This window comes from Mycteria americana, chromosome 5, assembly GCF_035582795.1.
Source record: "Mycteria americana isolate JAX WOST 10 ecotype Jacksonville Zoo and Gardens chromosome 5, USCA_MyAme_1.0, whole genome shotgun sequence".
Classification (NCBI taxonomy): domain Eukaryota; kingdom Metazoa; phylum Chordata; class Aves; order Ciconiiformes; family Ciconiidae; genus Mycteria; species Mycteria americana.
In genome coordinates, this window is record NC_134369.1 from 55,514,050 (window position 1) to 55,537,148 (window position 23,099).

General features: G+C 37.9%; 1 protein-coding gene across 3 annotated transcripts in view; it reads left to right on the forward strand.

Annotated features, from left to right (window-relative positions):
* Nucleotides 1-23,099, forward strand: part of DGLUCY (D-glutamate cyclase) — a 49,104-nt gene that overhangs the window by 4,477 nt on the left and 21,528 nt on the right. The window contains exons 1-4 of one of the 3 annotated variants that reach the window (XM_075503438.1): nucleotides 14,055-14,131; nucleotides 17,509-17,620; nucleotides 20,544-20,697; nucleotides 21,395-21,593. In XM_075503438.1, the coding sequence (XP_075359553.1) occupies nucleotides 17,518-17,620; nucleotides 20,544-20,697; nucleotides 21,395-21,593 (456 nt within the window). In that variant the 5' untranslated portion in view covers nucleotides 14,055-14,131; nucleotides 17,509-17,517. Of the gene's footprint in view, nucleotides 1-14,054; nucleotides 14,132-17,508; nucleotides 17,621-20,543; nucleotides 20,698-21,394; nucleotides 21,594-23,099 lie in introns of those variants that run through there. The other 2 variants (XM_075503439.1, XM_075503440.1) reach the window with 2 other exon arrangements.

The following is a 23,099-nucleotide window of genomic DNA, read 5'->3' on the forward strand; positions in this document are numbered from 1 at the left end:
CCACTTAATGTCTTACCATGAAAGGAGAAGTTATGCTAAGCATCCAAGCCTAATAATTCTCTTAACGGAAGTGGTACAACTCTATCAGGAAATGGATTGTTTCTTGAAAGAGTGCATGTAAGTGAAGATGCGTTACTGATTCTAGGGTTACATCTTTGATTAAACTTAAGTCCTCTTTCAGTTAGTATTAATTTCTTCACTGAAAATTCATTTGTGTATTTTTTCTTCAGTTGCAGTACAGCTACAACTACTATTCCAGGCAACACTTTCAAAAGTTTAATTGTTGAAAATCTACATGGCTATAAAAGAGAAACAATAAAAATATTTCTTATGTTACTTGGTTTCTGAGGTGGAAAAGGAAAATGAATGAACACTGTCCAGAGGGGAAAGGAAGCAGCACTGTTAAAACAGAAAGAGGGGTTTATTTCAATTTCTGATCTGCTTAAATGCTTAAGCTAGGCAGAGATGGAATTTCTAATCAATACAAAGAATTGAGTTTTGGATCCAAATCCTCACTCACTCACAATAATTTGAAATTATTTTCAAATTTGTTGGAGGAAACACAGAGGGCTGTTCTTCGTAATGGTATCATTAAACCTGAGTAATACTGACTGCAGTGTAACTAAACTCAAAATCCTTTTCAGAAGACTCACATGTGAATTCTCACTATTTTGAAAATTGACTGTAAACTTTGGAGAAGGGGACTTTAGAAAGGAGAAGCTAATCGAGATGATCCGAAAGCTAGAGATGAGGAAATTAAAACTTTTAACTCAGCATGGAGACCATGAGTACATCCTGATAGTTGCAGAAGCCATGCATCTGCTTTCCACCCCCAAAGAAGGAAGCAAAAACATGAGAAAAAAAGTTATTAAATGGCAGAGCTTAAAGGTATGCATCGTAGTTCTTAAAGAGAGCCTACGGAAAAGGAGGTAAGTGAAAAGAAGTGCCCCATAAAATGAAGGGGGAAAGCAGTTTTTGAAAAGCATAGATGAAAAATAAGAAGTTCATTTCCACAACTGTTTTTCTAGTGACCTATTTAAAGATACTGCATCTGTTAAATTACCATAGCGCAAAAAAGAGTTTTATTGAAGTGAACCATATTGCAGAGATTCCTTTTTTCCTTTTCCCTTTACCTTGACGAAGGTTGTATGGTTATTGATTTTGAACCTACTCCTTTAAATTTAAAAAGATAAGATGCTCCCATGAATTGAAATAACAGAAGAGAAAATCCTGAAACAGGTGAATAAATTAAGAGAAATATATTCCAGACTCAGGTGGTGTATCTCCTGGAGTTTAGCAGGAACTTAGAGCTCCTCAGAAAAAAATACAAAAGCTCCCATTAGTTTCAAGTACTATATCAGGTGACTGGAAGGCACCTCTTAACATAGTGTAATATAATATTATGTAATACAATATGATTTAATATAAGCAGCATTACAACTGAAAACTTCTTTAAAAGGACTAGGGAAATGTTTTGACAAAAGATTTGAAAGATTAGCCTTAGTTTTAAAGAATGAAAACAAAATAATTTTATTTTAAAAATAAAAATATAAAACCAGTAGATAAACATGATTATAAAAGTAGATAAACATGATTATAAAAACAGTAGACAAACATGATTCCATGAACACACACCAGATATAAAATACTACTGTGAAAAACCAGGTAGTAAACCCAGTATCTATAATAATAAATTACAAATTTTCAATACGTCAAAAAAAACGGGGATTTTTAACTGAAGTTGCATAATTGACACTGGCACTGTAAACTGTATGACTTGGGACTAGAGCTAATCAGTAACTGGTACTCAGCAATTCTATCATTTTCTTACTGTTTTTTCTTAAATTTTTCGTGCCATACCGATTTATTGAGATACAGGATACAGACTAGGGTATGTCTAGCTCAGCTTTCCGTCTCCAGCACTGGCCGATAGCAGCTCTGTGGTGTCACGACAAACTGTGGTAACTTCTAAGATTTAACTATGCAGCCTATGAATAAAGACCTCCATTTGTTTGCTTTGACTTTGCCACTTGCTAGTTTCATCCGATGACCCATAATGATTTACTTAAAAAGGAGAGTGAAGAATTGTTACCTTTTATCTCCTCCATGCTTTTGGTGGATCTGCCCTTATTTCATGGGCAAACCCAGCACCTGAAGCGCTAGTCCCCCCGCCTCAAAATGTCCAGTAAAATATTTGCTGTAGGTACAGGTTATGCACCAGGCACTAGCAGTTTTTTTGAGCTTTCAGTAATCCATGCACAGCCTCATTTCTTTCATTTTTCTTCGGTAAAGGGCTTATAGGGGAAACCTAGGTTATTTAGATGTTAGAACCCTCAGTTTCAATACAACTCTTTTCTCTTCTAATGTAAAGTGTTTGCTGTGACAGGCTTTCAAGAGGATATCAAAACCCCAGTTGGTCAGAAGGCATTTTACGCTCCTTTTGTAAATTCCTCAGGATTTGCATTTTCTCTGAAGTGTTAGACTGCTACGCAAAGAAATGTCCCATTAAGCAATTTTCTCTTGGCTCTCATTTAGAAAGTCTGGCTAAGAGTGAGGTTTGGCATCCTCCTCCTTACATCATGTCACATTCAAAGTTACTTTTCTGTTGTGACTGCTTGTTAACATATTGATGGGGAACTTTACAGCAGTGCAGATTATTGACATTGTAAATAACTCCATTAACTCTGAGCTCCTTCAACCCCGTCACCCCCCAGCATTTTCTGGGATTTAATGAAGATTTACACTAATACCACATCTCTCTCCAGCTTCAAAAGAACACATTCCTATTCAACCAGATTTTATTACACCAAATCCACCATGTCATTACAGAAACTCCGTAGTAAGTGATTTGCTTCCCATTGGACTTGGTGTTGCCTTCCTAAGACTCTAGGGAGATGCATCTTCAAAATGGGAAGTCCAATGAGGCGAACCCCACAGATTCTTAGAATTACTTGTAATATCCAGAGAAGTTAGGGAATGACTTCAGCTTAATCACTCGTTCTCTGAGTAATATATAACTGCAACGTGGCCTTACGATGTCTTTCCATTATTTTCCTAAGCCTTTAGATAATAAATTGGTTAAACTGTTCCCTGTTAGACAATATTTTTCTTTAGAGAGCTATGTGATTGAAGACAGTGGACAAACGTGAGGTACTGGTTTGGTTTATACATAAGACAAAATAATTGCTTTTGGATAGCAAGTACCAAAGCAACAGAATTATATATCATTTGGGGTTGGCTGTGAACCCCCCTGCAGTCCCGGAGCGCTATCCTGTGATGGGTATATAGGGAGGAAATGAAGGGGATTTCTGCAAAAATCATGAGTCTCTCCCTGCTTTTGACAAACACAGAGCGAGTGTTAATCCCTTATTTAATCTTGTGTTTCAAGCCAGACCACAGCCATGCTTTCTGTAGCCTTTTATGTACCCTCTCTGCCTTCAGATATCCCATGAAAAACTGATCATTCTTCCTCTAAGGCAACAGTTGCCTAATCTTCCCAGTGCCTCTCTTTGCAGAAGTAAATGCCTTCTCACCCCACCCACACGCCCCAGGAGAGCAGCTTCCCCCCACTCCCTGCCTCTGCTACAGTAGCAGCAACATTCATTTGGCTTCGATTACAGAGTCAAGGATGTTATTGTCAGAGTTGCAGGTGATGCTGCGCATCTGCACATCATCGCTCGTCTTCCTTTTAGTGCTTTTACCTCTCTGGGTTGAAGCTTCACAATAAACAATAAAACCAAAACATTTAAAGAAAGTCCGCCTATCCATCTTATTAATAATCTTACTATCCCCTGTTCATAGAATGTTCATTGCTAATCTTTAGCTATTTACTTTGGAGAGGCTTATCTCTTGTCTTGCCTGGTTATTTGCTTGTCTTGCATCTACCTATTAAGTCCACATATTCATGCAGTAAATATCCCAGCAGTCAAGTTACCTGCAATATTCATAAGCTGTTTCAAAGAAGACACAAATGTATTCTGATTTATTACAAAAAAGATCTAATGAATTAATTCTAAATGTTACTTTATAGGTGCTATTGAGGTTATTTTCAGCAGCATTTTCAATCTACAATTGAAAACATATGCTTATGGTTTTAGTCACAGGACGAGTGTTCAGTGGAGGTAAGAGATTACGTCATACTGCCGTAACACTGAGGAGCGCTTGCTATAGCTTGGCACTCCTTTGTGTTGAGCAATATATAGAGACCCAGAACAAAAAGGTGCCCCCCAAATTTTCTCATTAATGGGCTATGACAAAAGCCCTTAGAGCACAACTGAAAACTGTGAAAACGTTGACTTTTTCACTGAAGCTGATAATTACTGTAAAGTACAGAAATTGGTTGTCCATCAAAAATACATGTCTATCGGGAACAAAATGGGCCATCTAAGAGCATGGTATCATCTCTATTCCTGTTTATTTTTAAGAAAGACATTTGAGATGTGTGACTTCTGCAGAGCTCATGAACCCAAGGTCACTGAAGTTAGATGCATGTCTGTTAATATTCGTAGCTATTTTTAATATACATAGATTATATCCTAAACAATGCCTGCTTAATACACTTTGTTTTGCATATTTTCTTTTGTATACTTAGTAACCATGGAAAAGTCACATACAGATCATTCTATTCTTTGAACTATAAGATATTAATTTTGGACTGGCTTTTATTCTGTTAAATTTATGCAGTCTTGAAATAACTCTCTTTAACTGAGAACAGTTTGTTTTATGTGATCAACCATGAAATGAAGACATATATATTTTATATATATGCACACACCTTTTTTTTGCCAAGAGTTTGAAACCAAGTACTGATCGCAATAGTTTCCTTATTCAAAAGGAGTGGAAAATATTGTGTAATATTCTCCAAACTGAAGCTGGATCTACTCAGAATGCTTATTTTTGAAACTTTCCAGTAAATGGGAAAAAAAAAAAGCATGTTTATTGTTTGATCAGGAGGACACAGATTCGCTAATTTTTATATATGGTTTCCTATTCTTTTATATGCCTTCTGATAAACTATATTTTCGATGTCAAGCAAGAAAGTCTCACTTCTTTCCAGTCTTGCATTTTCATGCTCCAGTGACCTTGCATTGTTTCCAACAATTTTCCCATGGACACAATGGTTGTATATCTCATATATCTGCAGTTCGAAGTGCTTAATAAATTCAAAATTAGCCTTGTATACCAAACTTCCTGTGTCAAAGTCGGTTAATTTACAAAGACAAGTATTATGAGAATAGAGAAGAGATTTCCATTAGGGAAATCTATCAGTAGAGAATGGAGTTTGAAAATCATTAGCTACCATCGTATTTTCAAATGTTTTAGTAGTAGTAACTTTTTTTTTTTTTCAATAGCAGTCTTTTACTGCTCCATCAGTCTGACTGGAAATTGTAGCAGTAGCAGAAACTGATGCCTGTTCATCTTCCTTTTAGCTGATTAAAATCCTCTCTCTTCTTTCTGTAGTGAGAAAAACCTTCAGCCTATATTCAAATGATAATGTTCTTCCATCTTTGCATATTATTAAAAATACTCCCTGATAGGTATGATGTAGCATTATATCATACAATATACCCTGCTCTATATGATTTTTGTTAGTTTTTTATTTCCAAGTAGCTGAGCAATTATCCATTCTGTAGATTTATCTTTTTCTGTCCAGAAGTGCTGATCCTAAATACTCACTCCATTTTCAAAATTCTAGGTGGTCCCAAAAGTGTGTCTTCATTCTAATTATATTAAAAGAGAAGCTAGCTAAATAGGCCTAGGTTTGAACCAAACTCACTACTCCCTTTCCCCCACAATCAAAACTCCACATATTTGACTAATCTTTTGGAGACAAAACCCATAGATTTTCACAGTTCCGTTTTTGTAAATGTGAGTGCTCTATTTTAATTGTACATTTAGACTTGGAGCCCATTAATGCAAGCTGATGAGTGCTTTTAATTTGTCTTGTCTTTTTTCACTGCATATACTGTGTAGTCTGCCCCTTCTTTGGGAGAAGATATTGCTGGTAACAGCTAATTAATTGTATTTGGAACACTCTTCTAAGATGCTTGTCTCAAGGGGATATATATTTATGGAATTAAGATTAAAGGAATGTCTGTGTTTGTAGATTGCATTCTAGTATAAAGACAGTTTAGTTACTTTTAAATACATTAGCTTTGGAACTGGAATCCTAATAAAACAATCCATGCAAAATTCTTGGCTTTTGCATCTAGGCAGTTCCCCAAGTAAGTTAATTTAGGAGGTAGCTACTGGAATCCATATGATATGCTGCAAACTGCAGTTATATGGGATAAAGTCCACTTGGCTATCAGTTTTTACATTAACCTCTACAAACAAAGAAATAACCCTTAGCTCCAAAGTTCCTGAACCACAGGTCACAGAATGCTGGAAGGATATACCAGCTAAGTTTTGTCAAGGTTTGCTCTGATTTTAAACTCTTCCTTAGGTATGCATTATTGGCCACTATCAAAGTCAGGATGCTGGGCTTGATGTAGCTTTAATCCTATCTTCTGAAGAATACTGTTGTAATAATGTTTTGAATTATTTGGACTTTATTCATGCATTAATCCACACCACGAAACTCTTAAGGCACTGTAATGTAATGGAAGGTGAAAATCCATTTCAGAGAAGGAAGAAAATTCAGCCAGATCAAAACTTAATGCTCAAACAAGCCAAGAGTCTTTTCCCATTTGAAAACAAAATAAAACAAAACTTAGCACACTCTCCATACTTAGGGTATATAATAAGTTATGTGAAAAAAATCCAAGAACAAAAATGGTTATTCAAAACTTAATATCTTAAAGCACCTCTTAAATAGAAGCTATAGAATTTTAAGGTACATTATTGCAATTGCCTATCTGGCATGTATACAGAAAACAGAAAAAAAGGATCAATAGTTGCTAAGCAGACAAAAAAAGAGCTAAACCTTATTTCCAAACTGTATGGTTCATCAATACTAATTATAACTTATTTTATATCAAGGGTGTTAGCTTGTTCCATACACATGTGTTTATAAAAAGCATGTGTCTTGCTTATATCCTTTTCTGTCCTTACTTTAAAATAACTATTCTGTCACATCTTTCTTTACTCAGATCTGTGTATAGTATATGGCTTGTATGCAAACACTTATGCAGATGAAGTACAATACAGCAAATGTTTAAGCACTTTATCTGTCCTTGAACTCAATAGGACTACTTATCCACTTATCTCTGTTACTTATATTCACAGAAGTACTATAGGTTTGAGTCCTTAAACTGTAAGCTCTGAGACAAGGTTTTGTGCATATTACCTCAACCATATCTGGGAACAAAACCTTATATAAATAAATAAACAAAAAATAGTAATAGCTTAAATTTTGTTCTATGTTGTTTCTATACAAAATATGGGCTCAAATCTCTATTAAAATGGAATTTTGGAAGGAGAACACACCAAGATACACCAATCTCTGTAGCTTATTTACATTTTTAAAATATAAAATGAGGCGATAGATGGGTAAGACATTTTCAGCCCTTACCTTCTTATTGTTTGGTAATGAAAACCAAAATGATGACATTAACATCTCTTTCAAGTCAGCTAACTGATGCTGCAGCATTATGAGTCATCTCTTTAACACCGAGCTGCTTTTTTAAAAAAACTTACCTTAATGGTGATAAAAGGTTTGAGGGTGATAGGCCTGCAGGTCTTACTCTATTTACCCACGGAACATAGGGAAAAGCAGTAAAAGTTCAGGATTAGTTCTATGAGCTAGAAAGGTGAACTGTGTATTTTCTCTGCTGAAGCCTGCACATGAAGGCAGCAGTGTGAGATATTCGCTCTGTCTGCTGTAACTGCATTGAACACAGTAGTGTATTGTATAAGCCACTGAATAACTGAGTGACAGCATTTAGTCATGCAATGCCTGATCTAGTCTGTAACTGGAAACTTATATGAGAACTTCTTTGCGTGACCTGTGTTAGGACCCAAGCCTAAGAGAGCTCCTAAACTTCTCCCTTGCACTTGCTGCACGGCCATGGTGCTGCTGGCCCCAGTGGTGGCACTCTGAGGATACCATGAGAGACTGACTGCATCAGAACCATCCACATGCTGTGGGGTCAGGCTGTCCAGGACAGTTTGATAAGGGCCTGTATCCTTCCCTCAATTCAGAAGTGTAAGGGAATTGGGGATTTCCTTTTCAGCACACAATGCTTCAGTTCAAGCCCATCTTTCTTCTAGACAGGAGGCACCATTGCAGCCGATGGCTATAGGGTAACTCGTTCTCTGCTTCTTCAAGGATTATTCTGGTGGATGAAGACAGTTGCCCAATGGGATTACATCATATGCTGGTTTTGAATGACTGTTACGGGTTCAGAAATGGAGAGGGCAACTGGAGGCACACTGGTACTCTGCAGCACCAACACACCACTTGCAGAACCTCTCTTCCCATGGTCAGTGTGATTGGCATTTGTCTATAAAACTAGTTCATTCCTGATTCCTACAGATGACTGGACAATCAGGTCAGTGTAGCAACACTCTCATTTGCTTGGTTAAACTGCCACATCATCCAGGTCTTCCATCCCCCATGTTACAGCCAAGCTGAAGTCCTCAAAGGTTCACGTGGCATAGAGTCTCATACTGTCTCTGTATAGGCAGGGGAAGAAGATCTATGCATGACGTACAGATCTTCATTTGGGTCCCACCACAAGGCGCTTTGACTGTTCAGGATTATAACTCGCTAATCCTGCAAGTTCTTGTTGACAAGTTCAAGGATGGTGAGCATTGTCATTGATGATTTATGGGCTCTGTGATGCAGTATCATTACATACTAAATAAGTATGTAACATCTGTGGTTTCTAGAGCTTGGGCATCTTCACTAGGGACAAAGCAGCACTCTCTTCTCCATAGGGATTGTGGTCATTGTCAGCCTTACAGTATATGTCTGATTATTGATATTACTGCTTATCACTGTTCCTTTTCATCATGCTGCTCTACTCAGCGTTGGTCAGTCAGGCCCTGAGCTCTTGCAGGTGGAGTGCAAATCTGTCTGCAGGTGCCTGGCTGCACCAAACAGACCATCAAGGGCAGTTTCCAGATCATCATGACAACTATAGTTGCCACATAGTACCATAGTTGTCAGGTATGCAGTAATGAAAACAGTAATGCAGCCATAACTTCTCTGAAACTTCAAGGAGCCTTTCCAGTTGGAACGGATGCTGCAGAACAAAGCTGCCCAGGCATCCTTGATGCAGATTAACATTTAATATGTGGGCAGCGTGGATGCTCCAAGATAAAATAGCAGTCCAAGAGCACACCATTTGCCATCACATAGCACAGTTGCTAACAGCACTTTATCTACACTTACTCCTGGAAGTTGCAGTGAGGTGTTCTTGCAGAGCCTGCCACTGATTCACTTGGTTATCCAAATAGCACTGCATAAGCCAGGAGTTCCATCAGGGAAATGATGCTCAGTCCTTTTGAGCTGGTCACAGTACTTCTTGGTCTAAGAGCTGAAGGAAGCAGTGGAACAACGAAAGCCAGTATCTGTCCATCACAGTTATTTGTGGAGGCAAAGATGTTTGTGCTTGGTAGTCTTTGGAGAGGTACAATTCACTGGAGGTTCCCCAGACACAGACTACTGACACCCACATTTCAAGGACACTATCTTTGTGTAAATACATAGGCTGCAGTCATTCCTTCAGTGACCATATCTGAGGAGAATTGCTTGGTGAGGAGCGATGGATGCAGTGACTTAGCACCTGCTGGCAGACACGAGAACCCAAAAGAAAGGGCATAATCCTGGGGGTAGCCTGAAAGACCTGACAGCAGGACCACGGCATGTTTTTTTGGGAGCATGGTACTATTTTTACGGCATGTAGGGAGCAGAACATCACTCACCTGCTTACCTCCAGATGGAATTCCTTGGGAGGAACGGGCACCCTGTCAGCCCTGTGACCATGCATGACGTGACTGGGTGTAACCTAGGCGGTGACATACTTTCTTATCAAAATAAGCACCTGTGGCTGCTGCCTTGCAAACAAAGCAGCACAAGTCACTGTACTTTGTCCTGTGAACTTCCACTTTCATTCTGCATGAGTACGACTGGGAAGAAAAATTTTCATCACTTCAGGAATTTTTGTCCAGCCGATGCTCATCACCTTGGCTCCAAGGCGCAGTACTCCGCTAGCTGGCCAGTGCTGCCTGCGGGGTGGGGAGAGCTGACATTGGTGGCCTGCAGGCAAGGTCCTCCTGCACCCTTGGGCTGTCGCAGTGCCAGAAGAGGCCAGGATAGAGAACTGGTGGCTGGACCCAGCCCAGAGAATTGTGGAGCAATTCTAAAGATCTTCTGTAGCTCAGTGTAGATTGGGAGACTATATTTAAATGCCACCCTCATGTTTTTTTTCAATTTCTTGAAGTTGAATAAGCACTTCTTGTCATCTTATACAAAAACAACCTCTGGTAGATCACTTGCTGTCTCTTCTTACTGCAGCTGGTGAGCATTCCTGACAGCAAAGTCAAAGGCATGAAAGTGGCGTTTTTAAATCTCGATAAAGGTCCTTGTCTCCTCTTACGTGTGTACCTTATCTTGCCAAAAGTGCATGTAAATGAGGTGGCTGTTCTAAAGCTTGTTGGTCATGTGTTTTTGTAAGATGATGGGGCAGGGTATGCAGGTATTAGGATATGACCCAAGGGGTTGGAAGGGTGCGTGAAGTCATGAGGCCTCATCCTTTGCAGGGTAAAAAGGCCTAAGCAACCGAGATCTTGCGTAGATTGTGCCCATGCAAGGGCAGGGTCCCAGTGTGAACTACTCTCTAGTCTCTGCCCATATTTCTCCACCTGAGAAACAATTTATTTTGTCCCAGAGCAGAAGCTGAGTGTAAAATAATACAAATGCAGTGGTGGAAGTTCAGGGAGTCTGTGCAAGACGACGCACTTACACGCAGCGCTGTCTGCAATGGCTGCTTTGGAACTGGTAATTGCTTTCTGTTATTTGTTCTTAATATACCGGCAGAAACTACACATTGTGTGTCTTTTTTGCAAGTAAACAAGATTGCATCAAAGATACATTGATTCCATCATCGCTTTCTCATCCTGACATAATCTGCAGGATCTTGAGTATAGGCTAGCTGCTTTAAGCAGCAGAGAGAACACTAATGGAAACTAATTTAAATTTCTATTTGCAGCCCTCGTCTAAATGTGCGTAAACTTCAAAGGCAAATACCCTGTATTTCAAATGTAAAGTTAAATCTTAATTTGCTGGATGAGCCACTGTCTGAAAATACACAAAGCACTTCCTCTTTGGAATGATACACAAAGCACTTCTGTGCTTTGAAATGATTCATAACAGATGGGGAGAAAAAGGATCATTAATTGATTCTTCAAATAAAACATCACAAGTATAACTGAGAGACCCGGTTGGAAAATCAAATGGAGTAAATTTTCAGAGAAGTTTGTGCTTTTCACAGAAGTCTCTTGGCAGAATGTCAAATCAGCTTGGTGATTAAGCAGCAGGTCATTTTAAACCATGTTTACATCAACAAGCCTCCGTAACCATATTCATACTAGGGCAAGGCATGGTACACAAAGGGTTTGTTAGATTATAATTAGTTTCGATTACTTTCCATTATGTATCAGTAAAGGCAGCCCGTGGGCTGGCTCATGTTTCAAGTTACCCGGCTGTTCCTGTTAGTGCAGCAGTAGCTTTGGGTAAGCTATCCGCGTGACAATATCTACCAAAACCTGCCCAGCAGTGTTAAGTAGTGACCCCTGCACTTTTTTGGCCAATGAACCTGTACACGCCACCACCCGTTCTTCTTATCAAACTTTAAACTGAAAGTAGGACAAAAGTGGTATAAACAATGCAAGACTGTATTTCGTAAGAGTCTTTGGGCTCCCTGCAAGCAAGGCTCTGGATTACACTTTGAAAAGTCACTGCATTAAGCCACATTCTTAGTAGTGTATCGGTTCCACGGGAGAACCAGACCTGTAATCTGTGCATCAGGAACTGGTGTTAGCTACTTTGCAGTCTTCAGGCCGACTTGTTTGTTACCTTTACCAGCAGTGCTTTTTACAGGCTGTTTGTTCTCAGGTGATCCATTTTTAAAACCACAGAAATACTATATGTTTTTAGTTTTATTTCATGAATTCGCTTGTCACGTGTAAAGGCGAAGCAGTCACGCTGACACTTCTGAAGGATGTTTTAATCCTTCTGTGTTATTATATAATTTTTTGATTCATTTTTATCTGGTGTGGTTTAGCACAGCAGTATGGACACACCCACTGCATCTCAAAGTGTAATCTTTCTGACACTTAAATGACATTTTTCCATTTTCTTGGGTAATGAATAATTTACAATGTGGGCCTGGAAAGAATCTATGCTCACATTTAAATATCTGCAAAATTTACAGATACACTTTTTCATTTTGAAAGCTCTAAGGTGATACAAAATGTTTCACTTACCACACTTCCTTCTTTATCTCTAAAGAGATTATGCTCTGCAGATTGTAAAAACGCTTTATAAACTGTAGCTCCATCAACAATTTAAAGATACGTAACTTTTCAAGGCTAGTTGGTGGTTCTGCTGTCAAAAATTAAGGAGGAATTAATTAGAAAAACTGCTTAATCCAAGCCTATCTGTAATATTAAAAGGGGATGTATACATATTTATCTCTCTACATGTAAGTGTACATATTGAGGTTCAGAGGAGTCTGCATCTTACAAGTCTAGGAAGCCATTTGTGCATTTATTGTGTTTTATGATTTCTGAAGTTAGATTATTTTGTCTCAGACTGAGAACAGGAAAAGCTCATTTAAGGCTGAAGATTGAGAGAGAGTTTAAGGTACAATTGAGAGATACAGCAGATATATAAAGTAAAAAGAGCTAGTGAGAGGAGACAAGGCATCCAAACTCCTGTATTGCCAGAGGATGCAGTCAGACAAACCAAGAAGCAAGCCCTACGACGGGCAGTCCAGCTTGGAGTTGTGGAGGTAGAGGTCTGAACTCAGGGAGGAAAAAGGCAAAGACAGAGGCACACTGTAGACAAAAGAAAGAGGGAGGAAACAAGAAATAGCCCGGGACATGCAAACAATAGGGTGGTGCAAAGAGGCTACTCTGTCCATCATACAAGTCATCTGAAAGACAAGGCAACCTCTTTATCAAATCTTGTCTGGAACTGCATTTTTCTTGCTTCATGTTGGGTTGGAGGTTATTTGGCAAAGGTGGATGGTATTGGTCACTTTTTCCAAGCATTACTGTTGAATATTTAACTCTTACCTTGATATACAGTAACTAACTTTGTTACCAGACAAGGCTTAAAGATAGAAACTAGTGAATCTCTAAGTGATATGACAGGCAAGGGTACGCCTCTTGAGAGCAGCAGGGTTTAACGGGATAAAGTAGCATTCCTCTCAAGCATGAGTTGTGGGATTCAGGGGAAATAGAGCATGTTCTTTATAATCAGTTATAAAGATGAGGCTTAGAATCAGTCCCGTTCCAATCACCTCAGCAAAGATCAGCACCTCATTGCACACAGTCACCCGTGCTCAACTAGTGTGCTGAGAACAGCATGTAGAAATGGTTAATGACTTAGAGCTTCACATGGCAACAATTGATCACAATTTCTGAATAAAAAAAATATTCACCCTCCAAATCTGGCTTTCCTGAAAACTGTTGTTATCTAGGTAATGGGATATTTTGCAAATCAGCTGGGCCAAATTAATCAGGTAATGCATATCTGCTTAACTCGACTGGAGTGGTGCTACACAGATATATACTAAATGAAGATGTCACCTAACAATTGTACTTGACTTACTAAAACCAGACCCAAGATAAGTTTAGAACTTTTACCAAAGCTGGTACATATCTGTACTTCCTGGCTGCCACTTTGATGCAACGAAAAGTTTTTCCTGAATATATATATCTTTTTCATATCATTTCATATCATTTCAGTACAATATTGTTTCTGACAAGCTGATTCATTATTCTGAACTACTGATATGGCATACTCCATACCGCCATCATTGATCACCCAGCTCCTTACATCATTCTTATAGATCATTCTTGCACATTATCAACTCATTCCAGCTTTAAAGTTCCATCATCCTTGTCAAGATCTGGAAGTGCAGCTCAAGATATGGCAGTGTCCACAAATCAATAGTGGGTAGGTGCCATTTTAATGTGTCAGACAGCGATATATTTTAATATTTATTCATTTAAGTTCAGTACGTAAAACTCAAAATACACATGAAATACATTGAATCTTCATGTAAACCTCTAAAAAGAAAAGTGTTTATTGTGCTTCTAATGTGGAACCAAATGTTTAAGAAAAGGTTCTTTAAGAGTGATCTTGACACTTCAGTGCTACGAAGCTTTACAATATTGGTTGTTGGTATTGTAAGTCAGGGAGTCTGATGTGAGCAACACAACTTCGAACAAGGTTTTTTTCAGACTGGGTGCTTTAAGTATGAAGTTAGTCATTACGCACCCAGTAAATGACCCGATTTTCAAATGCTGGTTACCCAGGACTGTATCTCATTGGCTTTAGAGTACATTCCATTAAAGGCAACCCAGACTGGAAAGCCAGATCTTAGAGTCCTTAGTGAGGGGACACCATATAGGATGCCCTCAGGCACAACAGCCATAAGCTCTGTCAGCATCTTCTCTTAAGGGCTTTTTAACACTTATCCTGCACCCTGCCTTATCTGTATCACGATCGAACATACCCCCATGAGATAACTGATGCTTACCGTTATCTGAAATGATCTCGGAACAAAATGAAAGGACTTGACAAACCTCTGCCAAGGGACAGATCCTGATAACTGATTAACAGCTGTACCAGACCGTTCAGTCAGCGTGCTGCTTGAGGGCCCCATGAAGCCAGTCCGTACGCTTCACTGGGCATCCTGATGGGACGAAGTGGAGAAGATGCTGTAAGACCTGAGTTATCTTGGTGCTTCTCCCCTGTCATTCCAAACAGGTCATGGTCATGATGGCTCCAAGGATTTTCCAGGAGGTCCTAGAGGTGGCTAATGGGGAATCTAAACCTGACGATGCGCCCTAGCATAGGGAAATAACATACTGCCTAGCAACTAGCCATTCCTGGGCAAGTCAAATAGCACAAGCTAGGTTTTACTATAAGCATCTAACAGTTTTTATTGTCCATCCAAATTTAACAACTGATAAAGAAAAACAGCAGCATTATCTATTACTGATATTGTGTAGCAAATACAGTGGTCTAAAGTTATAACTCAGAATGTTAATCCTATCGGATTTTCCCTATAGTTCTATAAAATCACCACAGGAACTTCAGTGATAACAAATGGTCATTCGGTGAGTTTTATCTCTCATCTGAAAGAGATGAATCAGTCTGCTTCTATACAAAGCTAATGTTTAAATAATTCACTTCCTAACCAGTCATCAACAATATATGTTTGTTGCTTTGCAGCTAGGGGCTAGGTTCACAAACAGGAACTACAAGCCCAAGTGTTTCTGTAAGGTACTTAACAGCCAACATTTCGGCACTACTGATATTCACAGTCCTGGAGCTTGTTAGCCACTTGCTGTCATATGAACCTAAAACTTTTAGGGCCTTAAATGTTTGCTGATAAAATCCCATAGGTACTTCCATTTCTGCTACTGGGCACACACTTTATGAAGGGGAGAATCAGGCTTGCTCAACATCAGCTTGCCTAGCTGAAGACAGCTTTTGTCCCAAACTAGTTTCCTGAACTTCAGACTGTCTTTCAAATCCAAGTAAGCTAGTAGTTCTTAAGGCCATCAATCCTATAGATGATTTAGATGGTTTCAAAGATGCTCAGAAATAAAGAAAAACAATCTGAAAGAATAATGAACACACCTGGAATTTTTTATTAGGATCACTGTATTTAATCTGAAATCTTTTGAATTAATAATTCCAGGCTGGTGTTAGAAATTCTCTTTGCAGTAAGAATAATGTCTCTTAAATTGATGCTTGTAGGCCTGGATTAGAGCTCAGCTACATTTCTAAATCCAGTTTCTTGTTATCTTTAAAGTGTGTATTTGGAATTGTTCATGATTTTGTAATGAAGACTATTTTTTGTGCAGCATACGGAGTGATAATGTAAAAGCAGAAAAGATGAGAAGAGTTAGCAAGTAGTAAGTTAGAGTTCAGAAAAAAAATCCAGACTGATTTTTTTTGGCTGACAATGTTATATAAAGATTTCATAATTAAGAATAGATACGAAGCTTACTCTAAATTTCAGTGCAACCAACTTAACCTCTCAGAATTCTGCAAGCTTTGGGAAACATTTTGGACAGACAATCTACAATGAGAGTATAATTTCAGTCAAAGCATATCACTACTCTTACTTCATGTTAATTGAGGAATGAGTTGCTCAGGGGTATAAATTTCCACAATAAAGTGTTTCACTTATATTCCACTCCACTGTGAGAGTGAAATTTTGCACTATCATAGTTATAGTACAAAAACTGTGGACCTTTAACAGAAAAGTTAACTTTTGCTAGAAGGTTGTAACATCTCATTGTACATTAATTCACTGACATCTTTTTAAAAAAGCAGCACAGCTTCTATCATATTTATTACTTCTTATGAATGACATCAAGAATGGCTTCTTCTGAACTAAAGAGAAACGTGGAGGTTGGTAATTTGATTACTTGGAGGATAGTTCAGTTTCTTTACTTAAAAGTGACCAAGGTTAAAATCATAAGTAGCCAAGTTATTATTTTACCCTGAGCTATCTTTCACTTTTTCCTAATAGTGATGTAATAAACCCTTTTTAGTTATTAGGTATTTTAGGTTGAGGGAAAAACTTTGTGTGAACTTTGACTAGATTGCAGAAAAAAAGATAGCTTAAATCTCCAAAAGATGTAAAAAAAATCAGATATTGATTGTATTTAGGGTACTTATCTCTGTTCCTGCTTCAGATTGTATGACAAGTGACTTAAACATCTATATGTCTGCTTTCCCAGTGGAAGAACAGCTGTGGGAGTATTCAATTCTACGTAATTAATATTTGAAGTGTATAATACATGTGGAAAGTATTAAAATGACGTTTTCTGAATATAGTTCTCTCTTTACCGCAAGGTTGCATTGCTAATTGTCTAAAAGCATTTTGAACAGAGAAGTAATATTACAGATTATAGCCCGATAGGCTAATCCATTTGTGCTTTTGCAATTTTAAAGTTACAATGAATTTTGGAAAAGTGAATACTCTAGGAAATGAATATTTATCGGGGAGGAAAGAAATCTGTTTCTTACATTACAGGCCAGCAAAACTGCATTTTATGCCAAATGTTAAAGTGCATGTCTCTGGCTAATTTATTGAAAGATTCAGTTTGCATTTAGTCATAAAATGTCAGTGAAATAACCTTTTGACTTCAACCTGCCTTGTGGGTTATAATTTAGAATTTCCCAGTGATAATAACTTCAGTGGAGCATGAGGAGGAAACTTCAGCTAAGTTCTCCAGCAAATCAGAATTTAAAATGTCAAAAAAATAAATGTGCTTTGTGTTTAAATGTATAATTATCTTTCTGTTAAGGCTGAAGAGATGATTTTGACAGGAGGCTTGAAATCTCTTCTTCCGCATGTGCTAAGAAGAATAATTCGATGCAACAGACTCAGTATTAGTAATACTTCTGGAATGGCGGAGGGTAGGTAAACCTAACAGCTCTAAGTGTAAAAGTGACTCCATTTTAGATTCATAGCTATGTGTTTTCTTTTTTTGTTTGTGAAGGAATGTAGGAATATCAAAAGCACTGAAGTAAAACAGATGAAAATGTTAAGTTGACTTATGTTCTGAAGTTACTTGGGTGTTTTGGAAATCACATTGTAAGCATCAGACACCGTGTTCTTAAATCACAAAGCTACGTCAGAGAAAATATATCATCCTACCTATGTAAAGTACATGGACTTTGTTTTCAAAGTTTGCAGTGTGTCCCTCAGCTCCCAGTTATGTCAGTGAGAAGTTACGGATGCAGAAAATATTTGAATAATCTTTAACCAAATCTGGCTTTTCTTGCATACTTTATTATCACATTTGCAGGATGACAAACTACGTTCTTCACAGAGACCTTGCTTTACTTAGTGCATCGGGTACACTTTGCGGAAGAATGAGAGATGTATAGTTACTGAAGTGGTTTTCTTCTTCATTTGTTGCAGAAGTTGGAAATTACTGACTCAGCAAGACTGGGAATTATAAGGGGGAGGGAAAAAATAGTTTTGTACTCGGATAACTGAATGCATTCTGGAAAATTGATTTCTGTCTTGTCTCTCATAGCTGGACTTTTACAGAAGCAGAGAAGTCTGCGTCATTGTTCTGATCAACTTTAAAATGTAACTTAACATAACTAAAAATACTGTGGCAAGTAGCTGATCAACAAAGCTGTGTGTAGTAGCGTCACTATAACATAAGAACATTAAGGGTCATTTTATAGAATCATAGTGAGTCTTGAAATTATGGTTTTCTTTTCCATCAGTACATAAGTTGAAAAATACTAATGGAAAACATGTTATAATGTTAATCATCTGCAGTTTGCCCCAACTGTATTTTTAAGTGCATGTATTGCTGCAGTAGTCTTAAATGTGTTAGTTTTAACATTTGAAGAAAGTATTGTTTGCATACAAAGCAAGTTCAGACTTCTACCCATGAGTGTACCGCTCCGTTATGCAAAGACGAAAAAAACTAGAGTAATTGGAATTTCTCAGAATCCTTAAAATTGTCTTACATTGTTGGGTGATATACTACTAAAATAATTATTTCTTACTGCCCTCATTGCCATTCACCAAAGAAATTAAAAACTCTTTCTAAACTTCTCTGAATTGGGAGATGAGCGCGTCGAATTAATGCATAGGTTGATCAGCACATCCAGCTTCACTAACATTGCTCGTGAATATATTCATAATGATGGATATATAATGCAAGTATATACGTACGCTGATATGGGAAGGGAAAAATATCTTTTCATCTCTAAAGAAAGTAAGGATATACTTATCAGGAGGAGCAATAAAGTTGTCAAAGAGTTATAACGATGCTTCCTGAGTTTATAGAATACCTCAAAGTTACCTACAGATTCAGTCTGTCAGCTGTGACTAGTATTTTAAATTCAGTGTTGTCTGAGTTGAATGCACTGACTAAAACCATAATTTTAAGAATTTGTGAATATCACCAGCAAAGTAGAAAGCGCCTGTGGATTTCACATGGACAGCAGGGAATGAAGTTGAGGGGTAACTGAATGTAGTATTTTATTCAGTGGTAAATTTAGTATGTTTATTGAACAAAAATGTATTTCTGTATTTAGCAAGAAACTGTTTCTGTATTTAGTAACTTGCTAGTAATAAAATGAATTTTTGTGCTGAGTACTCCCAAGAGAGCAGTTTGTGGGCACATTCAGTATGCAAATACATGCTTACCTCAGCCTTTGCTTTGCATTTTTCCATCAGGAATAGAATTTTATCTTTTGGTTTCTTTGTCACCTTTGGTCAAGTGTAAGATTTGGCTGATTTTCTACAGCCTTTTAAGGCAGATCATTGGTTTCAACTAAATGATTGCCTCTTGGATGACAGACTACCGCAGTATTTAAGGAAGTGAGAGCTTCTATGCAGCCTTTTACTCGCCTGTCTGATATCAGACATGGTAATAACTTTTCAAGACAGTATTAATACAGGAGTTAGGGACTGTTAATTGGCAGTTTTATACACCACAGACTAGTTGTACTCCGAATTTTCTCTCTGTATTTGAACAGCTAGTATTTACATGCAGGAAAATTAAAATGACATTGGTATTAACTACTACTGTTTAGAAAATAAATGTTTGCTAAATGAAGGCATGTGAGCTTTCTTCATTGATACTCACTGCAAAAACGTTAATGTCTTTAGAAGCTATCGCGTGGTAGTAATCAACAACCTTTTAAATCAAAGTTGATTGCGAGTGAAGAAAGTGTAGCAGTTCTATTCATTTTAGTTCTTTAAATTAGAAATACTAGAAATGACTGAGATTCAGTGCGACAGGCAAGAGTTTATTCCTGAGCTGTAATTTAATCTGTTAAATTGCAGCCCACACTAAAATTCCATAGCCAACAAACTCTAAAGAATGGGCAGCATAACGTCAAGATACCAGGAGTTTACTGTTGGACTGGCCATGATTTATAGCTTGGTATTAAATGAAACAAAATGGTGAAAGTGTGGTATGCAATAGCCTTTCTTTGGCCCTGTGCTAACATTTGCAAAGTAAAGCATTTTCCCATAGAATACTCATTTCCCGGGTTAGGAAATAAATTATGTTTATATATAAATTCGTACAAGTGTTTATTAAAGTAATTATGCTGTCTTCATATTCTAGTACTACCCATGTCTGCCAACTATTTTAGCTGTGAACAACTTCATGTACAGCGTACATCTAGCTATCATTTTAAAAAACATTTCAAAAAGTCGTTTTACTCAATTACGGACTTCTGAACCAAAAATTTCCTTAAGGCCTTTTTTTTATAGGCCATCTGAAGAAATCTAGACAGAAAAGTTACTGTTTCACAAAAAGCTGACTTAATAACCAGTCATTCCTACCTTCCACAATCTCAGGCTTTAAACAGGCCAATGTCGTGATTTTGCACAAGTCCCTGGCTGATGACTTTGAGAAGTTTTGCCGTGCAAATGACGGACCCCTGCCGCTGCTGTACAGAAGTAAACCAGGTGATTGGAAATGTCCTTCTCTGAGTAGTGATTCTGATATCAGGTAACTATGGACCAACTCTGCTTCTCAAAGTTCTGCAGTGAATGCTGGTAGTGATTAGAAGGGTTTCAGGGAACAGCCTGCTCACACTGTTGTACATTTTGAACAAGTTTCTTCTATTGGAGTTACACCTTTGAATGAAAACTATGCATGAGTATAACAGCCTGATTGCCTTGTTCTTGAGAAACATGTTATGATAATTGTGAGTATTACAAGTATTTCTCTAATGCAAAAGTGAAATTTTGTGTCATTTCTAAATACTTTGCAGTCTGAGCCAGCAGAGTCAAACGATAGGGTTTTACCTTTGTTTTATTTAGTAGTAGCGCAGGCATGGTGGCTGCATGATATTCATAGGGTCTCTGAAATTTGAAGGATGTACTCCTGTAGTAAACACTAAAAGCAAGACGTAAAAGAGCTCCCTAATTTTTGAAGCCCTGAGACAAGATACATATAAGGGACATTTACCTATAAAACCTAAAAAATACCGAACTCTAACATGTTCTGTTTACTGGCTTGTTTTTGTGCAGAATAAGGTGTTCTGGGGTTTTTGCATGTGTTTGTTTCATTGTTACACAGAGAGAAAAGAAATGGATGAAGTAGGCCGTATCTTGTGGATTGATACTGTATCTTGGTCAATTCAAACAATTCACCTTGTTCTCAAAAAATATGATAAAGCTGTGATAACTTCTTATTTCACTAGAACTGACTGCCTACAGTACAGAATATATGAGCATGGAGCTTGTACTGGATCACTGAAAAGCCTAAAGGAGTATTCTGAACAACTTGAGGACATGGTGACTTTTTATTTAGGCTGCAGCTTCTCTTTTGAAAAAGCAGTCCAAAATGCTGGCATTCCCGTAAGAAATGTTGAGCAAAAATGTAATGTCAGCATGTATAAGGTAAGTATATGCACACACACATAGTCTTTGTCATAACTTTGCCTTTGCTTGTTTGTCCATATCCACATTATGTGCATATACCTATGGCTCAAAATCAGATCTTTTTTTCCTACCTGCATAGTAACTTTAGGCATGTGCTAGTGCCGAGTGCATAAAAATACAGGGTAAAACATGCCCAGCCTCAATTCAGTGCTTTTCTCAACTTTCTGCAAGGCCAATCCGCTTTTTTATTCATTTACGGTGACAAAGTTTTTCCCTGTGTGCTGTGGCAGCCATTTCCTTTGGATTCTGATCTGGTTTGCCTTCTCTGTTTCAACCAGTGACCCATGCACTATTCTGACTATGCCTTTATACATGTCCTGCTCTCCATACCAGCTCCGGCTTGCAGTAGGAATATTCCTTTTATGAGCCCAGACAGTAGCAGTTTCTTCTGCACATATGATAGCCGCATTTTGGATTTTTCCTGTGACAGTACAGCCTTTAAACTGTGTATTTGCTATGAACCCAGACCTCTGGGACAGAAGATGTTCCCAAAAACTTGAGGCATCTACCATAGCACTGAAAATTATAACTGTGCCCAGAAAGTTTATAGTGCAGATTTTAATGTTGGCAGAAGTCCTAGAATAATTCTGGCTCCAGTAGGTAGACCCTTTAATATTAAGAGCACTTAAGTACTCATCTGCATGCCTTTTTCATGTAGTTCATATGCTGTTCTACTAGACAAAGGTTATTGTTGTTTTCAGTGTTATCATTTCACAGTCTTTTTGCTATACTCCTGGTCAAAATGAAGGCACAAATATATCTCATACCAGATACCAAGCTTAAAGAAAAAAAAAATACAACTATGTCTCTGCTTATGACATTTCAGAATTAGGAAAATTTCATAGTTTATAGCACGTCAATACTGTGAAGAACTGCAGAGTGTATTTCTTCAGTGACAGGTATAATGATTTTCATTATAAAGATTGTTAATGAATGGTTTCTATAGAGCTCTAGCTGTCTACGTATCTTGTTTACGTTCGAATGGAACGTAGATATCAGACATTTTGTTCTAAAAAGCCAGACTGCTTTACTTCTGAATAGAAAAAGTGCTTCAGCATCCCAGCCAGTGAGGATGATGAATTCCACAGAGCATTTCTAGAGTCACAAATGTTTTTGTATGTGCAGAATTGGCATGCTGCTTCTGTAGAAGTGGGTACTGCCAGCAGCAGGAGGTCCCGACCCTCGCATGTTACAGAACGCTGTAGCTCCCCTGAATTCAAATACAGAGGATAGATTCAGACCAAGTAGATTTGTTGCCGTGTGATACTTTTTATTAGCTTTTTCCCTTTCTGTACAGGGAGCACACGGTTATTTTCTGCCGATATTCAGAATATACCGAGCTCACCACACTGCATGCTGCATCTACCAAAGCAAGAAATGCATAATGTTGAAAATGTTAGTGATCAATATGAAGAAGCTCCAGGATGGAATGTTTCACTTCTGCACTGCTGGATCTTACAAAAA